This window comes from Drosophila santomea, chromosome X (genome assembly GCF_016746245.2).
Source record: "Drosophila santomea strain STO CAGO 1482 chromosome X, Prin_Dsan_1.1, whole genome shotgun sequence".
Classification (NCBI taxonomy): domain Eukaryota; kingdom Metazoa; phylum Arthropoda; class Insecta; order Diptera; family Drosophilidae; genus Drosophila; species Drosophila santomea.
Window position 1 is genome coordinate 13,736,900 of NC_053021.2, and position 26,804 is coordinate 13,763,703.

The 26,804-nt window shown below is 41.1% G+C and overlaps 1 protein-coding gene across 2 annotated transcripts in view; it reads right to left on the minus strand.

The window, feature by feature from the left end:
* LOC120456184 (tyramine beta-hydroxylase) overlaps positions 1 to 25,677 on the minus strand; it is a 33,842-nt gene extending 8,165 nt beyond the window's left edge. Inside the window, exons 1-2 of one of the 2 annotated variants that reach the window (XM_039642858.1) lie at positions 25,485 to 25,677; positions 20,803 to 21,197 (exon numbers count right to left, since the gene is read on the minus strand). In XM_039642858.1, the coding sequence (XP_039498792.1) occupies positions 20,803 to 21,061 (259 nt within the window). In that variant the 5' untranslated portion in view covers positions 21,062 to 21,197; positions 25,485 to 25,677. Of the gene's footprint in view, positions 1 to 20,802; positions 21,198 to 25,480 lie in introns of both variants that reach the window. The other variant, XM_039642859.1, reaches the window with a different exon arrangement.
* Positions 25,678 to 26,804: the final 1,127 nt, after the last annotated feature.

Sequence of the window (26,804 nt, forward strand, 5' to 3'; positions counted from 1 at the left end):
AGGCACATCAATTACGGCAACAATATCAACAGCAAAAACAAGAACAGCAATCGTGCATCCAGTGGAGCGGCAGTAACGAGAGCGAAGGAAAACCCAATAAAATGTCAAATCCAATTGGCAAACATACGCCGAGATCGAGGACGACGAGAACGATGAGGACGAGGATGCGGATGAGGACGAGGATGCGGCTGTGGACGGGAAGGAGGATGAGGATGAGGACGGGAAGGAGGATGGAATGAGGATGAGGACCATGGCCAGGACTCTGGATGCGGATGTGAATGTGGCTTTGCAGGGCAGTTCGTAAAGTATATCAAACCGTTCGCCATGGCGCAAATACATCAAAAAATATAGAAAAAAAAAACGAAATCATTTATAAAATATATATTTCATTGCATAAATATGCAAATTCACATATTTAGTCTATAAAATTGCCAACGATTTCTTACTAAAGGAAAAATATGATAATTGCGCTACGGAAAATAATTGTGGAAAATATAAATTAGAATGAAGATCAAATATAACAATAATTGTGGAAAATATAAATTAGATTGAAGATCAAATAATTGTGTAAAATATAAATTAAATTGAAGGTCCAATATAACAATAATTGTGGAAAATATAAATTAGATTGAAGATCAAATATAACAATAATAGTGGAAAATATAAATTAGATTGAAGATCAAATATATCAAGATTTTCGATAGGAAACTCAATTAAAGCGGAACACCTCAAACAGCGAGTTAGCCAGTTATTTCTTGCAGTGTACCTAGATGAAGACACAGAAGGCAGTGGCACAGCGCGAGAGCGAGAGCGACAATAAAAACACTCGATTACAATCAAAAGTGACAGGGGTTCGTGGTTTTTTTTACACGGCACCAGGGGGCTGTGGGGGGGGGGGGGCTTTTGACATGGGTGTGGGCGGCAAGGGAGTGGAGGGTAGTGAGGGGGAGTGGAGGGTAGTAAAGGGGAAGGGGATGGCGGGCAGTTTGGTGCGCTGATGAATTTCGCTTTCAGCTCGCTCGCAGTCCGTGGCAGAGCAGTTCAATCAAGTTCGGCGGAAGTAATATGCCCCCAAAAACGAGTTTGGCCACCAGTCAGCAATGGGGGGTGACCCCCCAATTGGCCACCCAATTTCCACTTTCCACTTTCCCCTTTTGCAGCACCTTAAACCCGCGTCTGTGTTTGCCACTAAAATTGATTTGTTACTGTACATATGTCTCACTTCACTTTTACAAGGCGCACGGACACGTAAGCGAACACAGATACAGATGCAGATACAGATACGGCTACTGCTACAGATACAAATACAGATACAGATACGGATACAGGTACAGATACGGATACTGCTACAGATACAGCTATAGCTACAGATACAGATACAGCTACAGATACAACTACAGATACTGATATAGCTAAAGATACAGCTACAGCTACAGGTACAACTACAGATACAGATACAGATACATATACAGATACAGCTATAGCTACAGATACAGATACAGATACATTGGCCCAACCGCAAGGACCCCAACGAAGCGGAACTGGAAAACCCCAACAGCCCCCCTGCTTTCTTTTTCCGGCGAAAGTTTGGTAATACGAAACAAATCGGTTTCGTAGTTACACGTTCCCACCATTTGCCATTTCGCCATTTTTTGCGAGGCAATCGAGTTTCGAAAATTCCGTAGGAAATGGTTTCAACTCACAATTGGCTCGTTTAATATATTTAACATATTTAAAAACTAGCAGCAATTACAAGAACTTCTTTCTACGATAAAGTCGGCTAACTTGAGCCACAGCTCATTGGGATTCCCCAGGAGTTTGGCCATAATAGTCGCATTATACTGCTACAAATATCCATATTCACCTAAGTAATTCAATTTATATTACTTTCACTTTCACTTTCTGACTGTATTGGCTTGGTGCTGGAGTTCATTGTAGATTCAGTTAGTGAAACTGGCCGAGTTGATTTGATTTGGCACTGATTGGGCGCCGCCATTGGAATTTACACTTTCTGTTCGATCTTTTGGCAATTTGATTCCCAGCGTACACATACTCGTAAATATATATGTATAATATATATAAGTGTGATAAAATTTAATAAACTTGAAGTTTATTGCATTTGCTCGACTGCGTTGTGTGTTGTCTGCTTCGAACCTTAACCAATCGAAAACTTTTTCGATTTTTCCAATCCGCTTGAACTTGAAATGCCATTTCAACGCACCACTCATTCCGCTTTCTTTTTTTTCTTTTTTAGGGGGGAGAAGAGGGGCTAAACTGCGGCGACTCCTTGGGACTGTGCCACATAGTTTTGTGTCTCCTGATGAGTTGAGTTGAGATGAGATGAGTTGAGTTGAGATGACGGCAACGATGAGGACGTTGGCGTTGCGGAAATGCCAAGGCGCACAGGAATTTTCTTATTATTTACTGGATGAAATGCGATGCGATGCGATGGGTTGCGATGCGAACGGCACTTGAAGGCATGTCCAATTTCTTGCCACCCACCAGTCACTGTGGATTCTCGCCAATCCACCCGCCCATCGAACATGCCGAAGTGCTGCCCATCACTACACTGCAATAAAGTGTGGTGCACTTGTGCGTTGGTCTCAAAAAAATCATTTACTCTCTTACTGTCTTCTAAACGATACTTGACTTGAATGCATATTTCGTTGCATATTATTCATATATTTACAATATATATATTTACAATATTTCATTTACAATATTTTATTGACCACCTTGGCAGTTGAAAGCTTTTTTGGGCAGTGTAATTTTTGCATTTGGACGTTGGGCTGCCAAAGGCGCTCTGGGATGATGTCATTATAATAATGTTATATGCACAAATCGTCAATTGGTTTGGCCCGAGGACGATTTAGCTGGGCTTTAACCATTCCATTCCCTACCCTCCCCTCCCCTTCCCACCCTCTTATTTGTCGCATTTCCAGCATTTCCCTTCCCCATCCCCTTACCCTTCCCCTCTTCCATTCGCATTCCGATTCCCATTCGCTCATTCAAATTGCCGCTCAAGTGACGCAAAAGCATCTGGGGAATGAAATGTTCGTGCTTTCCCCGGACTTTCTCCACCAGTTCCCCCCTACCCCCGCCTTCTACCACAACCCCCCCACCCTTTTTGGCTGCCCCACTTAACACTTTATTGGATTCCTTTTGCGGATGCCAGTCGGTTTGCTGTTCTTGTTGTTTTTGCTGCTCCTGCTCCTGCTCCTGCTCCTGTTACTCTTATCACTTATCATTATCGGCGCCCTCAGCTGTCCACTTCGATTGCCATGTTGTCCAGGACATTGGCTCATAATAAAGATGGACTTTGGCTTAGCCAATAACTGCTTACGAGCACTTCGCAATCGTCAAAGCGACAGTATCCATTATCCATTATCCCCGGTCAGCTTTCAAAGATATATATGTTGAGTTCTTAATTAAATTTACAATCGAACTGTTTTCAAAAAAAAATTATATTTATTTTTCACTTTTCTTTCAATTTTAGACGATGATTTTGGATTTTTGCCAAAATTCGATTTTCTGTGTTTTTGTGACTATAAAAATCAGTATTTTGATCATAACATTCGAAATATTGTTTCGAATATGGATTGGCATACCTCGTTGAGCTCGTAATCCAATTTCCTATCGAACTGTGTTTTCAAAAAAAAAAAAATATTTTTTTAACTTTTCTTCCAATTTTTATGATGATTTTTTGCCAAAAAGTGCTTTTCTGTTATTTTGCGACTTAAATATCAGTATTTTGATCGTAACATTGAAAATATTGGTCCGAATATGGAATGTAATACCTCGTTGAGCTCGTAATTAAATTTCCTATCAAACTGTGTTTTCAAAAAAAAAATTATATTTTTTTCAAATTTTTTGCAATTTTTGATGATGTTACCCCTTACAAAAAATGCGAAAATTTGGCCATTCACAAAAATGCGTTGCCTACTTGCTTTCTAGCTGAATAATGAGTATCCTTGGGTCGAGTTCTGTAAGAGATTGTGTTATGGTCGCGCCTCCTCTTTGATTGAGACAAATATTTGAGCAAATTTCGCTTTCGCTTAGACAAGCCACATACTACATTCCATTCCGTTGGCGAAACCCTCAGAAATGCGGCGGTGGCTCAATATAAATTATTGAGGATTTATTGAATGTACTGCTCACAAGCTCACACACACAAACACACACAAACACATCTGCGCACAAGTCCGAAGTGGTGTTGTTGAGCAGCAGAAAAGCCGTCGAGAGTATACGGGTCTCGGTCAAGACGCCCAAATAGAGTCAGCTGGATTCCTTAAGTACCTGGGAGTTCTTGTAGACCACAGACTGTCATTCGAGGAGCATGCGAGATACGCCAGGCTCAATACCTAAAGCGAGAAGGTATTTCCGGAGAGGAGATCACAGACTGGCTGCATGGAGTGTGGCAGACTAGGTGGCATGATTCGCAACCAGGGAGATGGACCTACCAACTGATCCCAGACCCGTCGGATAAAGAGCACCCCCGTGTGGTGGCGGGGCAAGAATACCACCTCAGCGGGCTCGGCTTGTCGTAAAAGGCGACTAAAGAGTTAGCGAAGGAGCGTTTCGCAGCAACGCAACAAAAGAGGGGTTGCGATCTGGCACCACATCCTGCTCACCGAAGTTATACCTTGCAATAATACTGGAGAGCGTTCGGAGGTTTTTGTTTAGTACGTAGGCGTAACTCCACTTGGAGAGTTATGAATCGTGCATGCCATTCACGGATGGTACGGTGGATGGTATCTTTTGAAGATTTTATTTTCCTGCCGTATTTGTAATAAAAAAATAAAAAAAACATGTATATTTGCATTTTAATAGACTGCCTTTCACTTTGGCAAACACAAAAACTCCTTGGTGATAATAGCTTTTGGTGCACATTTGTGAAGCGCTTTACATCACGTGGAAACAAAGCACCTGCAGTTTGTTCTTTCAAAAAATGTCAGGTTAATATTGACAATTTTTTTATTAAAATATATATATATATTTTATGCTTTTGCCCTTTAGCGAATTGCGTCAAATTCGCACATTGTCTTGTACAAATGAGCGCATGTTTAGTTTATCATAAAGCTTATTGATGGCCACCACTTTGCGCCACCTTTCGATGACGACTCCACAGTGATGATGATGATGATGATGATGATGACCAACGATCCTGGGAAAGGTGTGTTAAAGTGCCACCTATGCATGCACATGGGCGTAGGCAGAGGGAGGCTGTTGGCCAACTGGCAACTGGCAACTGACACATTGAGTAATGAGACCCTCAATTCGATAATCCATTAGGATGTCCAGCACCAATGAATCGTTAATGTCTCCGTTAGTGTTTACTTACTTCCTTGTTTTTGCTGGCGAATAAAAGGTTGTGCGATAAATGGCTGTGAATTAATGCCAATGTCAGAATCGCACTCTTATTTTGCCCAACATCTCGAAGCCAAGTTAAATGGCCAACTGTCAAACTAGTCAAAAGCAAAGTGAAACTATACTTGGCCAAGGCCTTAAGTTTGGCCATATTATCCATGAAGGAGGCTGCTCTTGTTTAACAGGTGGCTTACCATCACTGTTTTGCTGCCAGTAAGTGCCAGTAAGCCTTTAAGTTTGGTCATTTTCAAGCAGCTGACAAGTTTTGCCAGCTTAATTTGGAGCATAAAGAGTGAAGAACGACATAAAACAGTAAGCGTATTTTACGCGTTAATTTAGTTAGCATTTTTGTGTGCATTTCGCGTGGCATATGGATGGCCCCCAAAGGCGACATTTGGCATCCAATATGGAAAAGGAAGTGGGAAAGCGGGAAAACGGGAAAGTGGGAAACACGGAAAAACGGAAAATTGGGTAAACGGAAAACTGGGAGCTGCATATGTTAGAAGGTTAGAAGGTGGCGGTAAAAACGTGGCCAAAACGCACGTGAATGTAAACGGCCGCAGGCTGTTGCATAAATAACAAAGCCGCCAAATTGCCACGGCCACGTTTTTGGCCAAATGACGCTATGAGAAAACAAAAGAGGGAAAACCAAAACCAAAACCGAAACCAGCATAAACCACAGCCGAAAAAAAAAAAAGAAAAGTGGAGGGGTAAGGTCCAAAACTGCGGCTGCGACTGCGGCCTCTGATAAATAAATTAAAAGGCACACGCAAAGCAGCGGGAATAGCCCAAAGTTGGCCATGCAACTTGAACCTAATATAGCTGACCACGCACCGCACAGTGGTCCACTGAGGGGGTTGTGAGGGGGGGTGGTTACATGTGTGGCCACACACACTGCCAGGCAGTTGGCAAAAACCACCAACGCGTGGCCCAAAGCTGCAAAAACGGCCCAAAAGCGAAGCTGCAAAGCCACAGAATTGATAAACCAAAAAAAAAAGAAAAAAATAAACAAAAAAAATAGAGTAGAGTGTGATCGATGCAGGTAATACCCAGCAATTTGAGCCGTTTCAGCTTGAACTGCACATAAATAAAATGACATAAAGTTATATATATCTTAAGCTTCAAACACCTAACAATATATAATCTATATAAGCCGTTTCAGCTTGGTATTCACATAAATAAAATGACATAAAATCGTACATTACTTAAGCTTCAAACACTTAATAATATTTAATATATATATAAGCTGAGAGAAATGTAATTCTATTGAAATATATTACTTTTACCATTTTTTTTGCACACCTAATTTGTTTGTATTCGCTCTGTGAAAAAGTCTGAAAAAGGTTAGTTGCGCAAATTAAATAAAACTATCAACTTTCTGATCTGTTCGTAATAATGAATTGCGAAACTTTATCCTAGCTGCTGATGCAAAACGAAATAGGTTTTTTCTTCTTTTTTTTTTGTTGTTGTTGTAAATAGTTGTTCGTCATTTGCAAAGTTTGCGTCCGCAACAAAACAACCAATTTATATAGTAAAAAATGCACAGTGCAAACGGCAATGGATAACAAGCGATGTCCAAACGAGTGCAGCTGCGAAATTGCATGCTGGCTGCTTGGTGACGAAGGACGAAGGACCAAGGAGCAAGGAGCAAGGACCATGTTTTCATTTGGTTATTTGATGCCAGCAGCAAAACGAACAAAAAAAAAATGGCTAAATCGGCCGAGAAGCAAAGGGAAAAAAAGGGTAAAAGAAAAGCCATCTAAGGTGATCGGAATATCGAGTGGCAGAGAGAAAAGATCCAAGGAAAACAGGAAAAATATATGGGCTTTCCATATGCCAACTGCTGCATAAACAAATGGCATTTTGTTCATATGTTTCTCTCACTTCAAGAATGATAAGTATATTTCTCTCACTTCAAGAATGATAAGTATATTTCTCTCACTTCAACAGTGATAAGTATATTTCTCTCACTTCAACAGTGATAAGTATATATTCATTGATAAAACTTCCTATCAATGGATCCACTTAATATATTAGTTAAATGTTATCACGGATTCGGGATCTGAAGTCAAGTTCTTGAGAGTTAATCTGATTCAGGTTTTATGATCTATCTGAAGTCCCCTTCACGTTCATGGCCATAAGGCACTTGTCCCGTTAACTTGGCACCAAAAAACAAAAAAAAAGGGCAAAAGGGGCGTGGTAAGGGGCTGAAAGCCTTATCAGTGTGCCTAAGTGTGAGTGAGTGAGTGTGTGAGTGAGTGTGCGTGCTGGCTAAATTAGGTTTCATCTTTGGGCAATTTTCCTTTTGCTATTTTGCTGCCTTTTTTGCACTCTGTTTGCAAACTAATTTACCGTTAGTTATTACTTGGCATCTGCGTGTATGTGTGTGTGAGTATCTGTGTGTGTGTGTGTGTCTATCTCAGCATGCTATGCATATGCCGGCCATTTGTCTGCCACGCCTTGACCATAAATAACACGTTCTTTAGGGTCCTGGCTACACCAACACAAACGTGCCTCACACGTCGCTACAGATACAGATACAGATACAGATACAGATACTTTTACACACAGATACACGCACGAACACAGCTGCAGAGTTGTCACTTATAAATGTGCAGCTATTTCCATTAAGTTGTTGTCATCACTAACATTCCTGCGAGCCTCATTTGACCATCGCCCAAGGCTCTTGGCCAAAACGAAATTTGCTCCTGCTGCCACATACTCTTCCATTCTTGACGGAGTTTGCGGGCTTTTGCTTTCGAGTTGGAATACAAATATATCTTATCCACTTTAAGACACCTCCATAGAAAATTCCAGACAATAGGGCTATGAACTAAAAAGCTCTAATATTCTATAAATCTATAGATAAAAGTGCCTTCTTTAATTCTCTTTAGAGCTTAACAAACATATGTGTATTTCTGCAGTGAAAACCATTCCCTTGATTTCTAAAACTCTTACAAAAGTGTATCAGCTTCGTTGATATGACGGACTGCTTGTTTTATTTTGGGTTTGTTTAGGCCAGGCCAAGAGAAAGGTCAGGGAAACAAGTCACTAGGTAATCTACGGCTAAACGGCAAATGGTGGAATGGGATTTGAATGAGGAAGGGGGGCGGGGCGGGGCGGGGGAGAGACTGTGATGGGATGACTGCTGGGTAACCGACTTAATCACAAGAAAAGGACGTCACAGTCTTAACTTGGCCAGCTCCTCCGCCACCCCGCAACCCCCCGCTCTCTTTGTATCTACCCCTTGTTGGCAGTCTCAGTCATTCGAATCTGCAGTGTCAGCCATTCATTTGGTTAATGACATTGTGGCGGTTGCTGCGCCAAAAGCCACAGTGAGCCAAAGGGGAGGGGGGCGGTGGGGGGGGATACGTGGGGATTCATGGCTAAGAAGGAGGCAAGAAAGTATCTCCAAGATACTTTTCAACTGTGCACAGTGAAGAGTATGGCAAACTTGAAGTAAGTTTATATGTTGTAATAATTAAAATGGAATTGTAAGAGTTCACACATTTTGCAAATATAAATAGTTATTATTTTAAATAGTTTAAAGCATGTTTAAGCTTTTAGTTAAATTTTTGATTTAATGAGATTCTAAATCCGAAAGAAGCACAAATTGTACACCTTGTGTGTTTTTAATATATGAAGTTTGAAAAATATGAAGAAATATGAATATGCACGATCAGCCAAAGAGTTTCTCTCAGTGCTCGTGTATATGTATGCATGTATGCTTGTTGTGTTGTTCATGCTGCCGTTTGTGTGTGTGTGTGTGTGTGTGTGTGTGTGTGCATATGAAAGTGGTCGTCCGCCAACACCGCTTTTGCCCCTTTATGAAGTCCAAACTCTGGTTGAATTATTTTAGCAGCAACTGTTGTCTGCCGATGCTGTTGTTGGCTTTGTGCTAATGCAGCATGCCCATTCACATCTGTCCCCCTTCCCCCTGCACCTCCCCCAGCCCACTCCTTTGTGTCCCTTGCAACAGCCACCCCTCCCCCCGGGGGATGTGGCAGCAAGAAATGGAAATGAAATTTAAATTAAAAAAATGAAAAAACATTAAAATAGACAAACGGACAGAGAACGTATGGAATGTAACTGAATTGAATTAAATGTACAACAGTCGAGGGCTGAGCCAGATACATATAAATATATATATATATATATATAACTTTACTTGAACATAAATACACATACTTTTGCATATACACACATGCATTTGCATTATGAGTTTATATATGTATGAATGCCTAGGATGTGTGCAAATTACAATTGTGGGATCTAGCATGATGAATTATTGTTTGGCATTTAATCATATTTCAGCATAACATTGTATTATATTCCGTTAATAAATATTAAGTAGCATATTATTTAGAAACCCCTATGATATGCAAAATGCAATTACAAAAGGCTTTTAACTTCAAACCAAAGGGTCTTAAGTTTACAATGCAGTTTGCATTAAAGTGCATTAAAGCTTCGACTTGCAGTGTTCTTTCTCATTTAAAAAATGTCATCATTAGACCTCTGGTAGCAATTAAAAAGGAAAAAAATAAAAACAAGTCACTAATTAATGCGCTGCTGTTAATGAAATGTAGGCCAAAAGTAGAAAAACTACCAGGGGCTTGACCAATATAGGCGCCCCTCGCCGAGCGCTTTGCTGACTTAATAATGGCTCACACACACACACACACGTGCAGCTGCTGCACATGGCCAACACACACACACACACACAGAAAGGCACATTTGTATGTATGATTCAATTTGGCTGCAATGAAGACATTGACACGCCCCCAGGCTAAAATACCGCCCATTGCCGTCACATTCCATAACATTCTTCACATTCTCCACATCCTCCACATCCTGCACATCCTGCACATCCTCCACATTCTGCACATCCTGCACATCCTTCGCGTGGCAACTCCCACATTTTCAACCCAACTGAACTCTCACTAATGAGTTTCAAATGGAAAGTACTCAATGAAAGTACCCCTTTACTCCTTTTTACTCCTATCCATATTCACTGCTCGCTGCGCTCGGCCACGCCCCTTAATCGCAGCGCCCTCGATTTGGAATTTTTTTCCATTCTTCGATGTTGGACAGGACGACCCTTTTGGGCACTTGGGCACTTGGGCTCTTGGGCACTTGATGCATCGCACTCGAACGCCCGGCGATGCGATAATGGCTGCATGGAGATTGTTGAATGGAGGATGCATGCAGGATGAAGGATGCGGGATGAAGGATGCGGGATGAAGGATGCGGGATGAAGGATGCCGGATGGATCGGCAGATGATTCCCGATTTCCAAATGGTTTTCCTTTTTAATGTGCGCCACGCCACATACCATAGTTGACCCAAATCGGCAGAGGAGTAGTGGTTGCTTCGTTGCCTCAGTCGCTTCATGGATTTGGATTTGGATTTGGACTTGGCTATAGGGTTTGCAGTTGAAGTTGGAGTTGGTTTTTGGTTGGACAACCCACAAGCACTCCCCAAAGATGACAGACAGAAACGAAATTTGAATTTTGCATGGAATATTCAGAAGCCATAATAAATCCGAGCACCAGAGAACTGCAGCTAGCCACCGGCACTCTAAGTGCAGCCGCTAAACACCGGTTATCTCAGCACTAAATACTAAATAATATTAAATACTTAATACTAAATAATACTAAATACTTAATACTAAATAATACTAAATACTTAATACTAAATAATACTAAATACTTAATACTAAATAATACTAAATACTTAATACTAAATAATACTAAATAATACCAAAATATAGGTGCCCTCCTCTGCGCTTCTCAAAAGTCCTACGTAAGCAAACCACTTTTTCGAAGTTTTTCAAAAAAAAAATACTAAATGTGAGTGAGTGGTGCAGTGATTTTAAGTGGCAGCAGCGGATACCAATAATGTGATTTCGAACTACTGGAGAAAGTGCCTGAGCTAGCTATTTTCCAGGAGCTCTGACGTGGAAGAGAGGAGAGCTGAGGAAAGGGGTGAGTACTACCTGGTGTCTACGAGACATAAATGATTGCTACTGAGAGAAAAAGCGGATCAGAGATCACAAAATAAATACGTTCATACAAAGATAAGTGGCACTTTTCATCAATAGCATATAGTTCTCAAAAACTAAATAAAAATAAATAAATTATATTCTAAATACGCAAAAATAGGAAGAGACATGGCATGAAATTGCCCCAAATTGACGATTATAATGGATTTGAATAGCATTTCTTCCTCCTCTTCGTCGACTTTAATGAGTTGCGAAATGTTCCACATGGAAACATTTGAGAACGGAATGAAGCCCGCCAGCGTTATGTAATTGGCTAAAAGAGCGCGCTGTGCGGGGTGAGGGGTGCGGGTTGTGGGATGTGGGATGGATTCAAAAATGAAATTATATACCACAAGGACAAGCCCAGGATGGATAAAAGGGGGTGGGGCTGAGCAAACGTTGCACGGGCGAACCTAATTTAATCAGGCAACGAAAATCAATTTAAAATAGATTTACTTTGGCGCGCTAATTGAGGCGCAGCCAAAAGGAGCGCTTTCAAGTGGTTTGGGAATTAACAAATATTTGCCGAAAACTAAGCGCGGCTATATGCTGGGTAGTTAGTTAATTAAACGCTTTTCAACGCCCCACAAATAACAACAACTACAACAACAACAGCAACAACAACAGCAGGAGGAGCAGAAGGAGCAACTGGGCCAGAAACAACGCGTTAACAAGCAGCGTAACGGCAACAACAATAAAAGTTGTTTAGACATAAGTAAATTACTTGGAAGCGCCATTTTGACACTTGGCTGGCGGCGGCAATTCCACAGTCCGTCGCCCACCTCCCCCCGCGCACCCCTTTTCGTGGGAAAATCCAGCCGCCCCCTTTTTGGCCACGCCTACGCTTCTCTGATGGATTTAAGTTCTCAGCATAAAGTGTAAACAAGTGCGAAGGCTTTCAATTGCAGGATACCCATTGGTTTTCTATACAATTTAGGTAGTATTTGACTTGAAAAAAAATCATTGCCTATTTATAAGTAAAAAACATTTAATGCCTTAGAAAATGAGGAATATTGGTAATCGCAACTATATTTAGCCATAAACAGTAACTAGTGTATACTAGAATTGTTATAGTGCCTGAGAAATGATATTCAAGAAAATTACTCATACGCAGCGTTGTCTTTTGCTCAAGGCAACAATATTACGTATACGCAGTGCTGGCCAATATTTCATAACATTATTTTTTAGGTGTACAAAAAGCATATACCCGGGCATTTAGCGCACATCTTTTATGCAAGGAGCGGATGAAGAAACGTCTTCGCGAAGCGGCTAAGCAGCAAAGGGAGCGGAAGTGGGGGAAAAGCTGGGGGAAAAGCAGCAGCCAAGTGCCCACAAATACATTCAAATTTAATTGAAATACAAATTGGCAGCTTTTGTTGCCAATCGTCCGCATAAAGCTCAAGCAGAAGTGGAAGCCGAAGCGAAATAACAAAGCAAATAAACAAACAAAACGGGCAAAAGGAAAAGGACCAAAGGACCAAGGACCGAGTAAGAAGGACGAAGGACAGCGAAATTCCGAAAGTGGAAAGCAATTTGAATAGAATCTAAATATTTATGCAGCAGTTGAGCAAAAAGAAATGAAATGTTGCTTATGAAACCTGAAGCCCTGAATGAGCCACTAATGAAGAATGAGCCCAGAAAACTGCGAGTAAATAATGGCACTGTGCATTAACCGATCCGCGTTACCTGTTGGTAAATAGTAGGTATTCAGGTCAAAGGTGTCACAGTACCCTTTCACTTGCCATTTAAATCGAAATTCAATCAAGTGACCATTTCAGTTGGAAAATAAAATCTGATTTCCTTAACGAAATACTCGCGCAGCAATCCATAATGCTCATTAAGAAGTAAGTGCGACTTTTCACAAGGAGAGTATGTAAATGAAAAAAGACACTGAAATGTGAAAATAAAATCATTTCAGTTGCATGGCGAACTTTTAAAATTTACAAAATCAATAATGCTTGTATAAATATTTGATAAACTGTATTGTGAGCTGTGCAATGTCATTATTTATTTACACGCTAGTGCTGTCAAGTTATTGTTATAAATTAATGCGTTGTTTTCCCCGAGAATTTTCTGTAAAATGTCTTTAAGCTTTATCACTCACACTGTTGACTTGACTTTGAAATTACATTTTCCCAGAAATTTTCTTTTTGCTGCACACAAATGGGTGTAAATTTGCTTTCATCTAAATTCCCCATCTTTTGAAACTGAGGAAAACAATTTTCCAAGTCAATGATAAGCCCATTCAAATGGCCGCAAAACGGATCAAATCTGTGGACGCTGTGCATCCTGAAAGAGTTCCTTAAAATAACATTGAAATATATACTTTTTATCTCATATCGTCCTTTTTTTTTTAGTGTTTGTATAGCAATAAGATCAAGTGGGATTTTGGCCCTGGAGCGTAGTAAGTATCTGCCGGATTGCATTCCGTGAAGGTCTCGCGGTTGTGTTACCACCTACCTACCACATGCTACATGCTACATGCCACTTCAATTCAGCATCCCTTTGGTCATCTTAAATCGCATTAAAGCTCTCACAACCACCATCGAAGTCAGCCAATCGTGGTCTCTTAAGAATACCATCGACATCCTTGGGTGCGCACACATATGGATTAAGTTGCATCAAATGACTTGCCCAATTTAAATCGCTGCCATAAGGATCTACAGCTGGGGTTAAAATAGTAGCACTTACTCAAATAATAAGTTGATAGATACTGAAGTTCTTAATTACTGAAATTGCTTTTCGAATTGTGTACAGCTTTCAGAGTTATTTTATATAGATTTAGTGTTAAATGATTGCTTTGTAAGCTTAATATGAAATCATATTATCTGGCGCGCAGCTGTACGTTTCGCATGCACACAGCCATACTTAGTTAGAATTTTTTTTTTGAAAAGTAGGAGGATCTGGGGGCCAACAAAACATTTCGATTCCTTCACTAACTGGAGCAAATTCAAAGAAAAATTTCCCTCAACGGCTTTGGCTTGCTTGAGCGCACTTCAAGTGGCAAACACACACTCAAGCACACACACTAAACACACCGAGCACACCAAACACACACACGTGTTGCAGCAAAAATCCCCGCTGCGGGCAAATGGGAAGTGAGTGCGGAAAAGTGAGAACGGAAAATGCAACAGAAAAACTAGCGACGCTTAATAAAGCCACACGAAGCGGAAATGAGCGTGTAATGTAAACGGAAATGCGTTGAATGACGCCATATTTGTTTTTGGATTCCGCATGTGAATGCGGATTGGTTTCGCAATTGAAATGCTCCTCTAGATGCAGGACACCAGTTATCCTAGTCGCTACCCCCGAGCTGCAACAAAGTGTTAAATTGTGTTCGCCAAGGAACACAAGATGTGAGGATGTGAGGATGGGAGGATGGGAACTTGGGAACATGGGCAGACACAACTAGCGATCGGAGGAATACCCGTTTTATGTCACCGAGAGCTGCTGGCAGTCCCCGCGGCACAGTGGATCAATTATCCTCAAATCGGACAGCTTATTCATCATGTCGCTTAATTTCCAATTGATTAACAGTGTTTCAAAGCGAGAGTAACGTCTATCCATGTCATAAATAAATAAAACGAGTTTGCTGTTTCTTAGCTTCAAACTTTCACAGTCAGTTAAATCGTATTAAATGCACTCGAAACTTGCAGTGTTTTTATTTGTTTGATGGCACCATTTTGCACCACTGTGCACACACTGCACTCGGGGGACAGAGTTGTGCAAGTGTGTGTGTGTGTGCGAGCAGGACATACATCATTGGTTATTTATTGGTTTCCACTAAATAAATCGAACTGAAATTGGCAAACGTCGCAGAATGGCCATCATTGGCCTCTCCTGACCCCCTGACCTGTGCCATCCACGTACCATATCCTATATATAAATATAAGTTTATAGTATATATATATAAGTAGTACTCCTTACGTTAACCCCGGATATATTAGGGCTGCCACCAAAAGGCCAACACGAGAAGCCGAAAGTTTGCCCAGCAAAACTCCAAGTCACTCCAATAAATGTTGGCCAAAGTTTTTGGCCCGCTTTGGTTCCAGCTTATTATTTATTCAGTCAAGTTTTCACTCTGACACCAGATCCCAATACATGTCCCCTCTTTTTTTGGGTCCATATGGGCATGGGTCATATATAAATACACTTTTATATATAATATATATGTATATATATACATAAGGGGCTATCTCATTAGTCGTTTGGGCTGCTCTTAGTTAGCGGATGATTTGCCCGATTGTCAACTGATTGCACCGAAGTTGGCCAAAAAGGACCCCCAATCCAGATATTAATCCAGATATAAAGGCAACTTCCAGCTGTCAAGGGGATTTGTGGGTGGGGTTAAAGGCAAGGAAAAACGATGCTAGCGATAAGAAAGGTAATAACTTTTAACACCGCTTCAGGCCACCTTCAAAATGTGGCAGCAAAAGTTGGGGGAATATAGAGGGGGGGAAGGGGGGTAGTCGCTACGCTTTTGGCCAAATCATTTGACATTATATTCGGGCCAGATTAGATAAACTGTTTTGTAATACTCGCAATCTGCTGCAATGATAAATGAATTATTTTAGCATAAATAATAGGGCCCATATTTAGCCGGATGGCATTATCTGCAAAATGTGTGTTGTAGATCTTAAATCAATGAAAATTTAAATAATGAAATGCGTATAAATCAACGACAGCTGCGTTCATTGATCCTTGTATGAATATCCATAATTTTCTAATTTCTATTATTATTTTCTAATCTAAATAAATAATCATACACACACACCAGCTTCTTAATCCTTGAATGGCGGCGAAAGTTCCAAAAATCGATGCATAATTCTCATGCAGTTTGGCTAATTAAATTTTCATAGCATACTTTTTAGGGGCCATTTTCGCTCTTGATTAATGACAACTTTAGCTGGCGCCGAATTTTCACTGGCGAAAACGAACGAAATTGCGATATCATGTTTTATGTTTTTTCTACTGTGGAATTCAATAGTTTATTTAGTGTAAATTATGGGCAAACACTATTTATTTCGGCTAAATGTGAGATAATGAGCAACATTGCTATTAAACAACTAATAAATAAATTGGTATCTGCTGTATATATTGGTTTCAAATACAACTTTGTTAAATATTTGCAATAAAAAAGGCCAGCTAATACTTTTTTATTTTATTTCTTGATTTATATGCATTTTTGCACTTAGCATTTGGCATTTAATATTCAAAAATGTGCTTTATGTCGAATTCTAAGTTTCCAGCTCTGAAAATGAGAAATCTCAGACGCTCTCCTTCCAGTCTCTTAATTCTGCAGTCAAGTCCAGTTAGCTTAGTGCCAAGCAGTCTAAAAACAACAATAAGAGAAAGAAGAGGAACAACAACAACAACATAAGCGCGAGCACTTTGCACACAACAAAAGTCTCCAAACAATAACAACAACTTAATCAACACCAAAAACAGAGCATAAAAAGCAAGAGCGCCAAGGAACAGAGAGACTGAGGGAGAGAGAGACATAGATGAAAGTCGAGCAGCGGACGCGTAAGAAAAGGACAAAAACTTTAAGAAAGAAAGGAAGAAGAGTGAGAGAGGAGAGTGAGTGTGAACGGGGGAGAGCGGTGGAGTGAGCAAGAACTGCAGCTGAGCACATAAAACAAAAACAATGCAGCCAGAGAAATAAAAACAAAAACAAAGTTAATCTCAAACAAAGGCGCCGCTTGCGAAAGAGAGAAGGAAGGAGAAGGAAGGGTGCACAGAGGACCAAAGCCTCAAAGCGCACAGCGAAATGCTCGTAAAGCTTTCAATTAAAATTAATAAAAATCTACGCGAATTAAATAAACACCAGCTGGATTCAGAAGCAGTTGGCCGGGACAGGTGCCACAAAAAGGTGAGACCTGCAAACCCAATTAAGACGACAGCCATAAAAAACCAGCTGCAGGATAAAGGGTACGGGGGAGGGGGTAGGGGCTAGGGGGTGATAGTGATGGATTTAACGGTAAAAGCATTTAATTGTGCTCTCATGTTTATCGATTGGCTTGCAATATACAAAATGTGCTTTTACAGACATATTTGGCAATTTACATCATTTGGCATAACAAATCTGGAAAAAATATATATTTAATAAAAAAAATATAATAACCGTTATGATTTCTGATAACTCTACAAATACAGTGTTGTATTTGTTTCAATTTTCTAGATTTTACAATTTAAATAAAACATTTAAGCTAAAATAACTTGATTGGCAAACTAAATTGATTTTGCAATTAAGAATGTATATATTTTTTTGTTCAATCAAATTGAACATCTCTAGTGACAGCAATTAAAGCTTTAGTTGTCGAACTTAAGCTGCCTTCCATTTTTCATATAAACTTTGTTGCGAGCGAAATGCAATCAAATGTGCGTTTGCATAAATGGGGTTACACAAGTCAAATGCAACTTTGAAAGCCCAGAGGATCGGGAACATAAAAAACATACAAAAAATACAAACAATACAGCAGATATAGTAGGCGGAAGGGAGACAGAGAGAGAGAGTGAAAGAGAGAGAGGCAGAGGGAGCTAGGCAATATGTAACACGCATCCGGTTACGTGATGCGTTTAACGTGACATTCGCATCCTCCGTGGATGTCTGCTGGTGACACATTAACCTGGAATGGAGGAATCGGAGGAGGAGCACCGGGCACCGGGCACCGGGCACTGGGCACCCACTGTCCGCCGGATTATATAAATTGAATTGTTTGGCACAACACGGCCCTGGCCATTGAGCAGGAAGCTGGCGATTGAGCTGGAGCTGGAGGAGGCGCTGGTGCTGGAGGACCATACAGTTGGTGAGTAGATAGAGTAGATGAGTAGGTGCGTGTGTCTGGCGCATAGAAAATGGCCAAGGCTTTTGCGGCCAACTCCGTGTCCTGGCGCCCCGTTGATCCAAAGCTCTCGTAAGCCGGCCAATCGGCAGACGCACAACAACAAAAAAATAGAAGAAAAACACGACAGGCAAAGTGATTTCACTCGACTTTCTTTTACATTTCTTTTTTTGCTTTTATTTTTGTTTTTTTTTTGTTTTTTTTTCGGTTTTTTTTTGTGAGTTCCTTATGGATTTATGTGGCCCAACCGTCGAAGGTAAATAAGTGGAGCAGCCCCATGCCATGCTGCACTAATCAGACACTTATGTCGGCTTTGGGATGTCCTGCGGACGAGCAGCAAGGATACGTGGGATACGTAATTTGAGCAGCAAATGGGAAAAAATGGAGAGAAATGGAGAAAACTGGAGAAAACTGGCGAAAAATGGGGCAGAAGGACGAACATAAAAAATAGCAAATTATTTTGCTTATTTCGATGTTTACGCTTCGCATTCAAATTTTTGTTTTATGGACGCTCAATGGCCAATACGCAAGGAACATATAAAGTTTCACTCGCATACACACTGTCACTTACACTGCAAGAAACAAGTTAGTCGCAGCACAGTTATTTTAATGAAGTAACTATCTAAAACAAGCAACTTTTAGGTTTGTTTGCTTAACGCAATGTTTACATTTGCCCAGCGAAATGTTCGTTTTATGTTAGGCTTATTTTTGCACAGTGCATGGAGTGGAGCATCAGGCAGGAGGACCATTAAGAATGTTTGTCCCGTTTATGATTCATGAATGCTTTTTGTTGCTGCCATCGGACGAATGAACTGTCATCAAATAGCTGGCGTAACTTGAGCATCAGCCTGGACTTGTTGCCTTCGATGTTTGGATGTTGAGATGTTTGGGCACTCGATGGGTTTACTTAGCAGCTCTTGAAGAGTATCGAGTAAATGGATTTGCCTAAACTCATGGAAGTGTTCTTGATTGAAGGTGTAAGGTGTATATGTGCATAGCATTGATTGGAGTTCAATTAGATGTCAAAACAATATGATATCAAATGCCACTTGGAACTACAAACTACAAACTCAAGTCTTGAGCTCATGTAAATAGCAGTTTTGGGCATTTAGCTTGGCTTAAACTCGTGCCACATGTTCATTTTTGTGCGAAATATTTTATGCGAAAAATTTGACATTTTTTTATCTATGATATTTAGCAAGTGTTCGGTGTTTCATCGGTTTTATGATTGGCATAAAAAAGTATCTTTTTTCTGTTTTACCGCTTCCATTTGAAGCGGATAAATTGTATCCCACTGCATTGAGTGTTGTGGCTGGGGATCTGGAAAATCAGTCGCCCGATGACGTTTGCACACCTGCACGCTCCACATTCCGACTCCCGGAACACCTTTAACCCCTACAGTACCTACAGTATCCACTGACGTCGTGGGCAGTGGAGCATCGAAGCGAACCAGTCACCCAGTCAGCCAGTCAGCCATTTAGCCAGTCAGCCAGTTGGCCATTCAGCCAGTCAGCCAGTCAGCCAGTCAGCCAGTCAGTCAGTCAGGCTGTCAGCGCACAAATGGCGCCACAAATGTTTTGCCCCTTTTTCGCAATGGAAGGATACATTTGTAACTTCTATTGATTTTTAATGCACGCCTTCTGTCCTGCCAGCCAAGGCGTCGTCGTCGTCGTAGTCGTCTGAGTAGTCGTAGTCATAGTCGTAGTCGTACTTGGTGCTCGGAACAAGCCACCAAGCCATGAACTTTACGAGGCGAGGAAGCCACCTCCTACACGGGCCCAGACTCCGTCTGGCATACCAACGTCCTTAGTCCTTGCTCCTTCGTTCTGCTACATCTCAATTTTACCCCACTATGCGTTTCTGTGGGTGGGTGCGAATTTTAATGCTTGTAGCTGGGAAAACAAACAAACATGTCACAGTCGAGAGGGCTGGCCGCAAATCCGCCATCTTCTTCGGCGATGCCATTGCCATTGCCAATGCTCCACTTGATAACTTAATGCCCCACGCATGCTTTCACATACACATCCACAGCACATACACACATTACCCGTACACACAGGCTGACACTCATGCAGACAGACAGCCGGACGGACAGCCATCCATCCGGACGGACGGACAAACGGACGGACAAACGGACGGACAGAGAGACGGAGGGACAAATGGACAGCTTAATAAACAAGCAGGCAAACAGGCAACTGAACTTGCCTGCCCAAAATGCCGTACCGCCTATGCACTTGCCCGCTTGAGATGACTGCGTGAGAGTTCCGATTGATGTCAAGCCAAGGATCGCGGAAGGAAGTTCTTATCCCTATTTTCCGCTACAAATAAGCTGTATTTGTGACACTACAAAGACTTTCATACCTCGCTGTAGTCGTAATAAACTTATGAAAAAAGGATTTTGTGCAGAAAAGGGAAATGCATTGCTAGTTTAGCTAGTTAGCTCTGCTCAGAATGCATTTTTAGCCATGTTGTGATATGAAAACCACTTTGGATAATGAATTATTGGATAGTATACATGTATAAATGTGTGTGTAGCTTTGGAACTACTTACGGTTGGAGAAGGCGCTCAGTGGGCGCGTGAGGAGTGTGGCCATCAGGAGGAGCAGCATCACTGGCATGAATGTCGGCGAACGTCCTTGGTGCACTCCATTTTGCTTTTGTTTCTGCTGCTGCTTCTGCTCCTGCTGCTCTTGGTCCTGATGCCGATAAGCCAGTTGCTGGTGGTGGTGGTGGAGACGTCGGGATCGGGTTGGCCGAATGCCATCCTGACTGCTCAGATGCAGTTGCAGCTGCAGCGGCATTTTTAGCATTTTAAGCAGATTGCACGGCCTGCAGATCGTTTGTGGATTATTGTTCTCGGATATCGTTTATCGTTTATCGCTTATCGTTTATCGCTAATAACTAGTAGCCAATCACTTTGAGATTAATTCGCAATGGGTGCTGCTGCTGCAAATGTTGATATTGCAAAATCATTGATAGTGATGATGTGTTTACATAAAAGCACACTCCAAACGAAATCGAAACCACAACAAGCTCTAGACCATATGCTACCCTTTAAATCTAACCTTTCTGAGTATTTCCATTATTCAATTTTAACCTAGACCAAAGTTATATTCATTTCTATTGATATCTATGAGCAGAACTTTGTATAAGTCAACTTTATTTTGTTTAATATCAAATTGGAAAGTGTAAAGTTGCCTAACTCAACTGCTGGCCATCATACCCGAGTTGAATTTCAAGCAGGGGGTATAATAAAACAAATCCGTGTACAATTTAAATCAGACAATTGACAGATTTGAGCATGGACAACAACGACAAAATTGTAAGCACATAATAAATGTTTACACGTTCATTGTATTGTACTCGTATTTACATGACAAATTTATCTGGCGACATCGACGCGATGGCGATGGTGATGGTGATGGTGATGGTTTGTTGTGGGGTTGAGGAATGGGGTGGGGCTGTATAGCTGGAAGGCTGGAATGGGTGGCGTTTTGATGGCTAAATTATGTGCGGTAATAATGGTGATGTTCTAATGGCCGCTGGGCGATTTTCACGGCACTGCGTGCATTAAAAATTTTGTAAATTCACGTGGCGGCGTACTTTGCAGCACCGCCTCATTTTACGACTTGCCACATCCTTCAACTTATTCCGAAAAAGTTTTCAACGTGCCAGCATCACAACGCCGACGTGTAACTCACTTTCAGCCACCCACTTTTGCCGTTTTACCCGCTTTTGCTGCTTTCTCCGCCCCCTCTGCTTGGCAGCCACGCCCCCTTGACAGCCTTGACAATCTTGGTACATAAAGCCAGATTCGTTGGGCATAAATGGCATTAATCAGTTTGCGGTTTACTTTCGCAAGTCATCCAACTTCTTGGTGGGAAAGTAAAAGTGCCAAAGTGTAACTTTATCGTTTAGGGAAGTTGCATATCGAAATCTACAAGTTTCTCTCTCTCTCTCTCTCTGGGAATTCGTTTCAAGTGTCTTCCGAACTTTTAAGGTAATTTCAAATCATAAATGTGGGAAAACGGCTTCGAAAACGAGTAATTTAACAAGAAACCAACAATGAAAACTGTACGCAGTGCACCTTGCACTTTGGCTCATGAGTCACAAACTGGCGCACAAAAACCTCCACGAATCATTCGTTTTTTGAAACTCAATTTGCCGAGGATTCACCGTACAACGTATTCAATTTCAAGAGATTGCAATTTGCTTAAGATTAAATTTCACAAAGAATTTCCAACGCCTTGGGTGCCAATCATGCAGCCAGGTTCCTGAAATTTCCAATTAAACGTATGTCGATAAACACCGGATCTGTGCAAATACGACATGTTCTGCTTCAAAGGAGTCTTTAAAGAAGTAAAAGGATATCAGCACCTGGATAACAAGGCAAATCATGTTACGTTCTTTCATACCGAAGGAGATAATAATATAAATTACACCGACTGAAATGTGTGTGGCTGGCATGAAGCGTACATAAATTTAACACTTTAACGATTAATGCGAGTACAAGTTAAATATTTTCTACGAAATGAAATTGTTTGCTGCATATTTCAGACAGCAAGGCAGAGACAATTTAATTGGCTGGATTTTAATTGAACGAATGCGACATACAAATTTATGTGTCGCAAAAGCGAGAGTAATTACTTCTAGCTAGAAAATAGTTTCACCAAAGTGGTAAACAAATATGAGTGGTAAACAATATTGCCTGTATTGTGGTTGATCTTAAATATGCTCCCTGAAACGCTGACAATTCATTGAGAAATATTGTCAAGCGTTTTGTGGCTGTGCAATCCGCTAAATTAGCTGCTGTGAATGAACTTTGGCCACTGAATACCCATGGAGCTGAGTAACCAAAGCCCAAACCCCAAACCCAAGCCCAAACCCAGAATCCAAGCGGAGAATCCAAGACCTAGACCTAAACCGTGCCAAATTTAATCGCCTTGCGGGGGATCTGCGTATTTGCTGTCAACTGGGGCATGAGTTAAGCAATCCTCGAGGCATTAAGTCTGCCCTGCGGTTGGCTAGACCAAATTGAAAACGAATTAAAATGAAATTTCAAACGCTTTGTGCCAAAAGTTTTAGCCAGCTTTTTCTCTGCACCGCGCCACACGCCACACGAAATACTTTGCCAAAGTACTTAAATGCCTTCTATTCTATTCTATTCTCAATTCTATTTTTTTTAATTTTTTTTTTTAACGCAAAACTTTGAAAGTTCTATACGAGTATATTCGCAGCACTTTTTTCATTGCGTTTCTACGAGTAAAAAAAATGCAATTTCCATTTTGATTGGTTTATCAAATGGAAGAGCTCAACCGTTCTGAACGATTTATAAACTTTAAAGCTTATAGCGATCATACTTTTGATCAGATTATTTGTTGCTGGACTTTGTTTGAAAATAAAAATCACATAACTCGCTGCCCTTTTCGTTAAAATAACCTTTTAGCCATTTATGAGCCATTTTTAAGTAAGCTTACTGGCCTTTGGAAAATATTTTAAAGAAATGTGTCACCGCACAGAGAGTTCCAGACGTGCTTTTAATTTTCAGCTGCTCCGCTGGAGTTTTCGACATTTTACGAGCTTCCCCACTTTGCATTGTTAAGTGGAGGAGTGCCAAATTGACAGCAGAAAGTGCTAAAAACATAAATGTTTAACGCAGGTGCTTTCCCCCGTCCGGTTGTTTTGAAATATGCTTGTGAAAAGGAAAACAGAATGGAAAACATTTCCATTTTTATACCCGTTACTCGTAGAGTAAAAGGGTATACTAGATTCGTTGAAAAGTATGTAACAGGCAGAAGGAAGCGTTTCCGACCATATAAAGTATATATATTCTTGATCAGGACCAATAGCCGAGTCGATATGACCATGTCCGTCTGTCCGTCTGTCCGTCTGTCCGTCTGTCCGTCTGTCCGTCCGTCCGTCTGTCCGTCTGTCTGTCCGTCCGTATGAACGCTGTGATCTCAGGAACTACAAAAGCTAGAAAGTTGAGATTAAGCATACAGACTCCAGAGACATAGAAGCAGCGCAAGTTTGTCGATTCATGTTGCCACGCCCACTCTAACGCCCACAAACCGCCCAAAACTGCCACGCCCACACTTTTGAAAAATGTTTTGATATTTTTTCATTTTTGTATTAGTCTTCTAAATTTCTATCGATTTGCCAAAAAACTTTCTGCCACGCCCACTATAACGCCCACAAACCGCCCAAAGCTGCTACGCCCACACTTTTGAAAAATGTTTTGATATTTTTTCATTTTTGTATTAGTCTTGTAAATTTCTACCGATTTGCCAAAAAACTTTCTGCCACGCCCACTATAACGCCTACAAACCGCCAAAAACTGTGTTTAAGACTCTCCTTCTCCCTTCCACTAGCTGAGTAACGGGTATCAGATAGTCGGGGAACTCGACTATAGCGTTCTCTCTTGTTTTTTTTTTGACTGGCTCTGTGCGGTGCTAACATGGCTGATAATGGTGAATTTTATATTGATATCACGAACTGCACTAAATCATCAATTAAATGATTTTATGATGCCATTTTGGGGATTTTTACCCTCTGGCAATTTTGCTTGTGGTTCTTGCCCAATATCTCATGTCCTCCCCTTTTTTTCTGTCGGATCTGTTTTTTGTGATTTGGTTGAAGTTGTGCTACAGTTGGAGTTCCGTATGTCGAACATTAATAAATGTTATGAATAATGGCAATCGACAGGCAATAATTTTCAAGCTAATGTAACTTAAAATTTGTAACTTTACATCTGATCTCTTATTGAAAATGTATATTTAGATATTTTATGGTATTATAGTTTTGAAATAAATTTATAGTTGATAGCCCTTTTAAAAATACTTTGACAATTTTCAAGTCTGCTTTCAAATGCAAGTTTCACTTAGGTAGTTTGGCCTGTACTCATTTTATTCTAGATAACACCTGCTACCATTTCGCCGCGGCCAAGATGCTAACGGTAATGGAGAGACTAACGGTAACGGGCACGGCAACAGCAGCAAACCAACTTGACGAAGCGACGGAAATGCAACACTTTTCCTTTGCTCTTCCGTTTTGCAAATTCCCGTTTGTTTTACTAGCTTTTGTTCCTGTTATTTCTTGGCCACTGTTTGAACAACGACACAAAAAAAAACACCTAAAAAAAATGGGGGAAATAACGTAAAGCGCACTGGAGCGCTTGAATACAAAAAAAAAAACAAAAAAAAAAAAGAAAGGGGAACACAGGGAATTACCAACATCAACACAAACACAAACAAAGCGCCCGCCGGATTTATAATGGCAAAGTAAACAAGCTTACGAGTCGCGCGCGACTTTTGTCCCGTTAGCTTGGCTTTTTGTTTTTGCGCGCGCTTTTTTTTGGCGCGCTTCTACGCTTTCGCCAGGGATATCGCGTTACGGTGAGTGAGAGCGAGAGCAAGTGGTAAGCGCGTCCTACGCCAGCCGAACGCAGAATGCAGCCGACAGCGCAGCCATCAGCGGCTTTTATACGCGGCCCAACGACCCGAGCACTGTTTGCCTTTCGGCTCCGACTTCGGCTCCTGCGACAGGGTAACGGAAGTTAGTGGTTGAGCGATAGAAAGCGGGGGTCGGGGGTTTCGGCTCGTTTAGCATATGTCTGCCGCCATCGACATGGGCATCACTGGCACACGTGTGCGTGTGCACGCACAGCAGAGTTCGCAATAATAGTGAAACTGTTGCATTCTATTCCGGTTGCATCTATTGTGAATCAAAGTGAAAACATATGACGATATATTATATATGCTGATCACATAAAGGTGTTAATAAAGTGTATGCCTATACATTATAAATAAAACCAATCACTATTATTAAGCTGCACCTAAAATATTGGTAGGAATTTCAAGCCCTACCTACTAGTCGTTTAACCTAAGTTGTGCGCGAGTGTTTGCATATTTACTTTATGAATGTGTTTACCAGCAAACTTTGGCGCGCAAAAGAGACAGCAGCCAGCAGACGGGAGAAGGCGAGCGAGCGAGCGAGAGGTACGTGCGAAAGTGCCAACACTCGCATTAATGACACCAGCAACAACAAGAAGAAGAGCAACAACAACAAAAAGGCAACAATTTGAATTGTAAGCCAGCGAACAGCCAACAGCCAACAGCTCAATTAACTATCCGTCCGGCGGACGGGAAAGTGTGTCCGTGTTGACTTTCTCATACGCATAATTCCCATTATTTTGGCAATTACAAGGATGTAATGGCACTTGCATCTGCTTGATATTATTTAACCCGTAAGTGTGTGCCATCGCATTGGTTCGCCAGGCACAAGGTATGTAAATATGAAAAATGCATTGCAGCGCTGGCATTTTCATTGTCCGAATCGCAATTATTAATGCAGCATGTGCACAGGTTTTATTGACAGTGTAGCACTCTGTAAATGTGTGCATCTCAAAAAGCTGTAATGTTTTACATCATAAATCTAATAATCACACTTTGTGTGCCTTTGGGGAATTTCAAAAAAATCCGAAATATATTAAAAGGCATATTAATGGAGTTCGTGATCCAAAAGTCATACTGTACTTCTGTGTGCGTGTGTTTT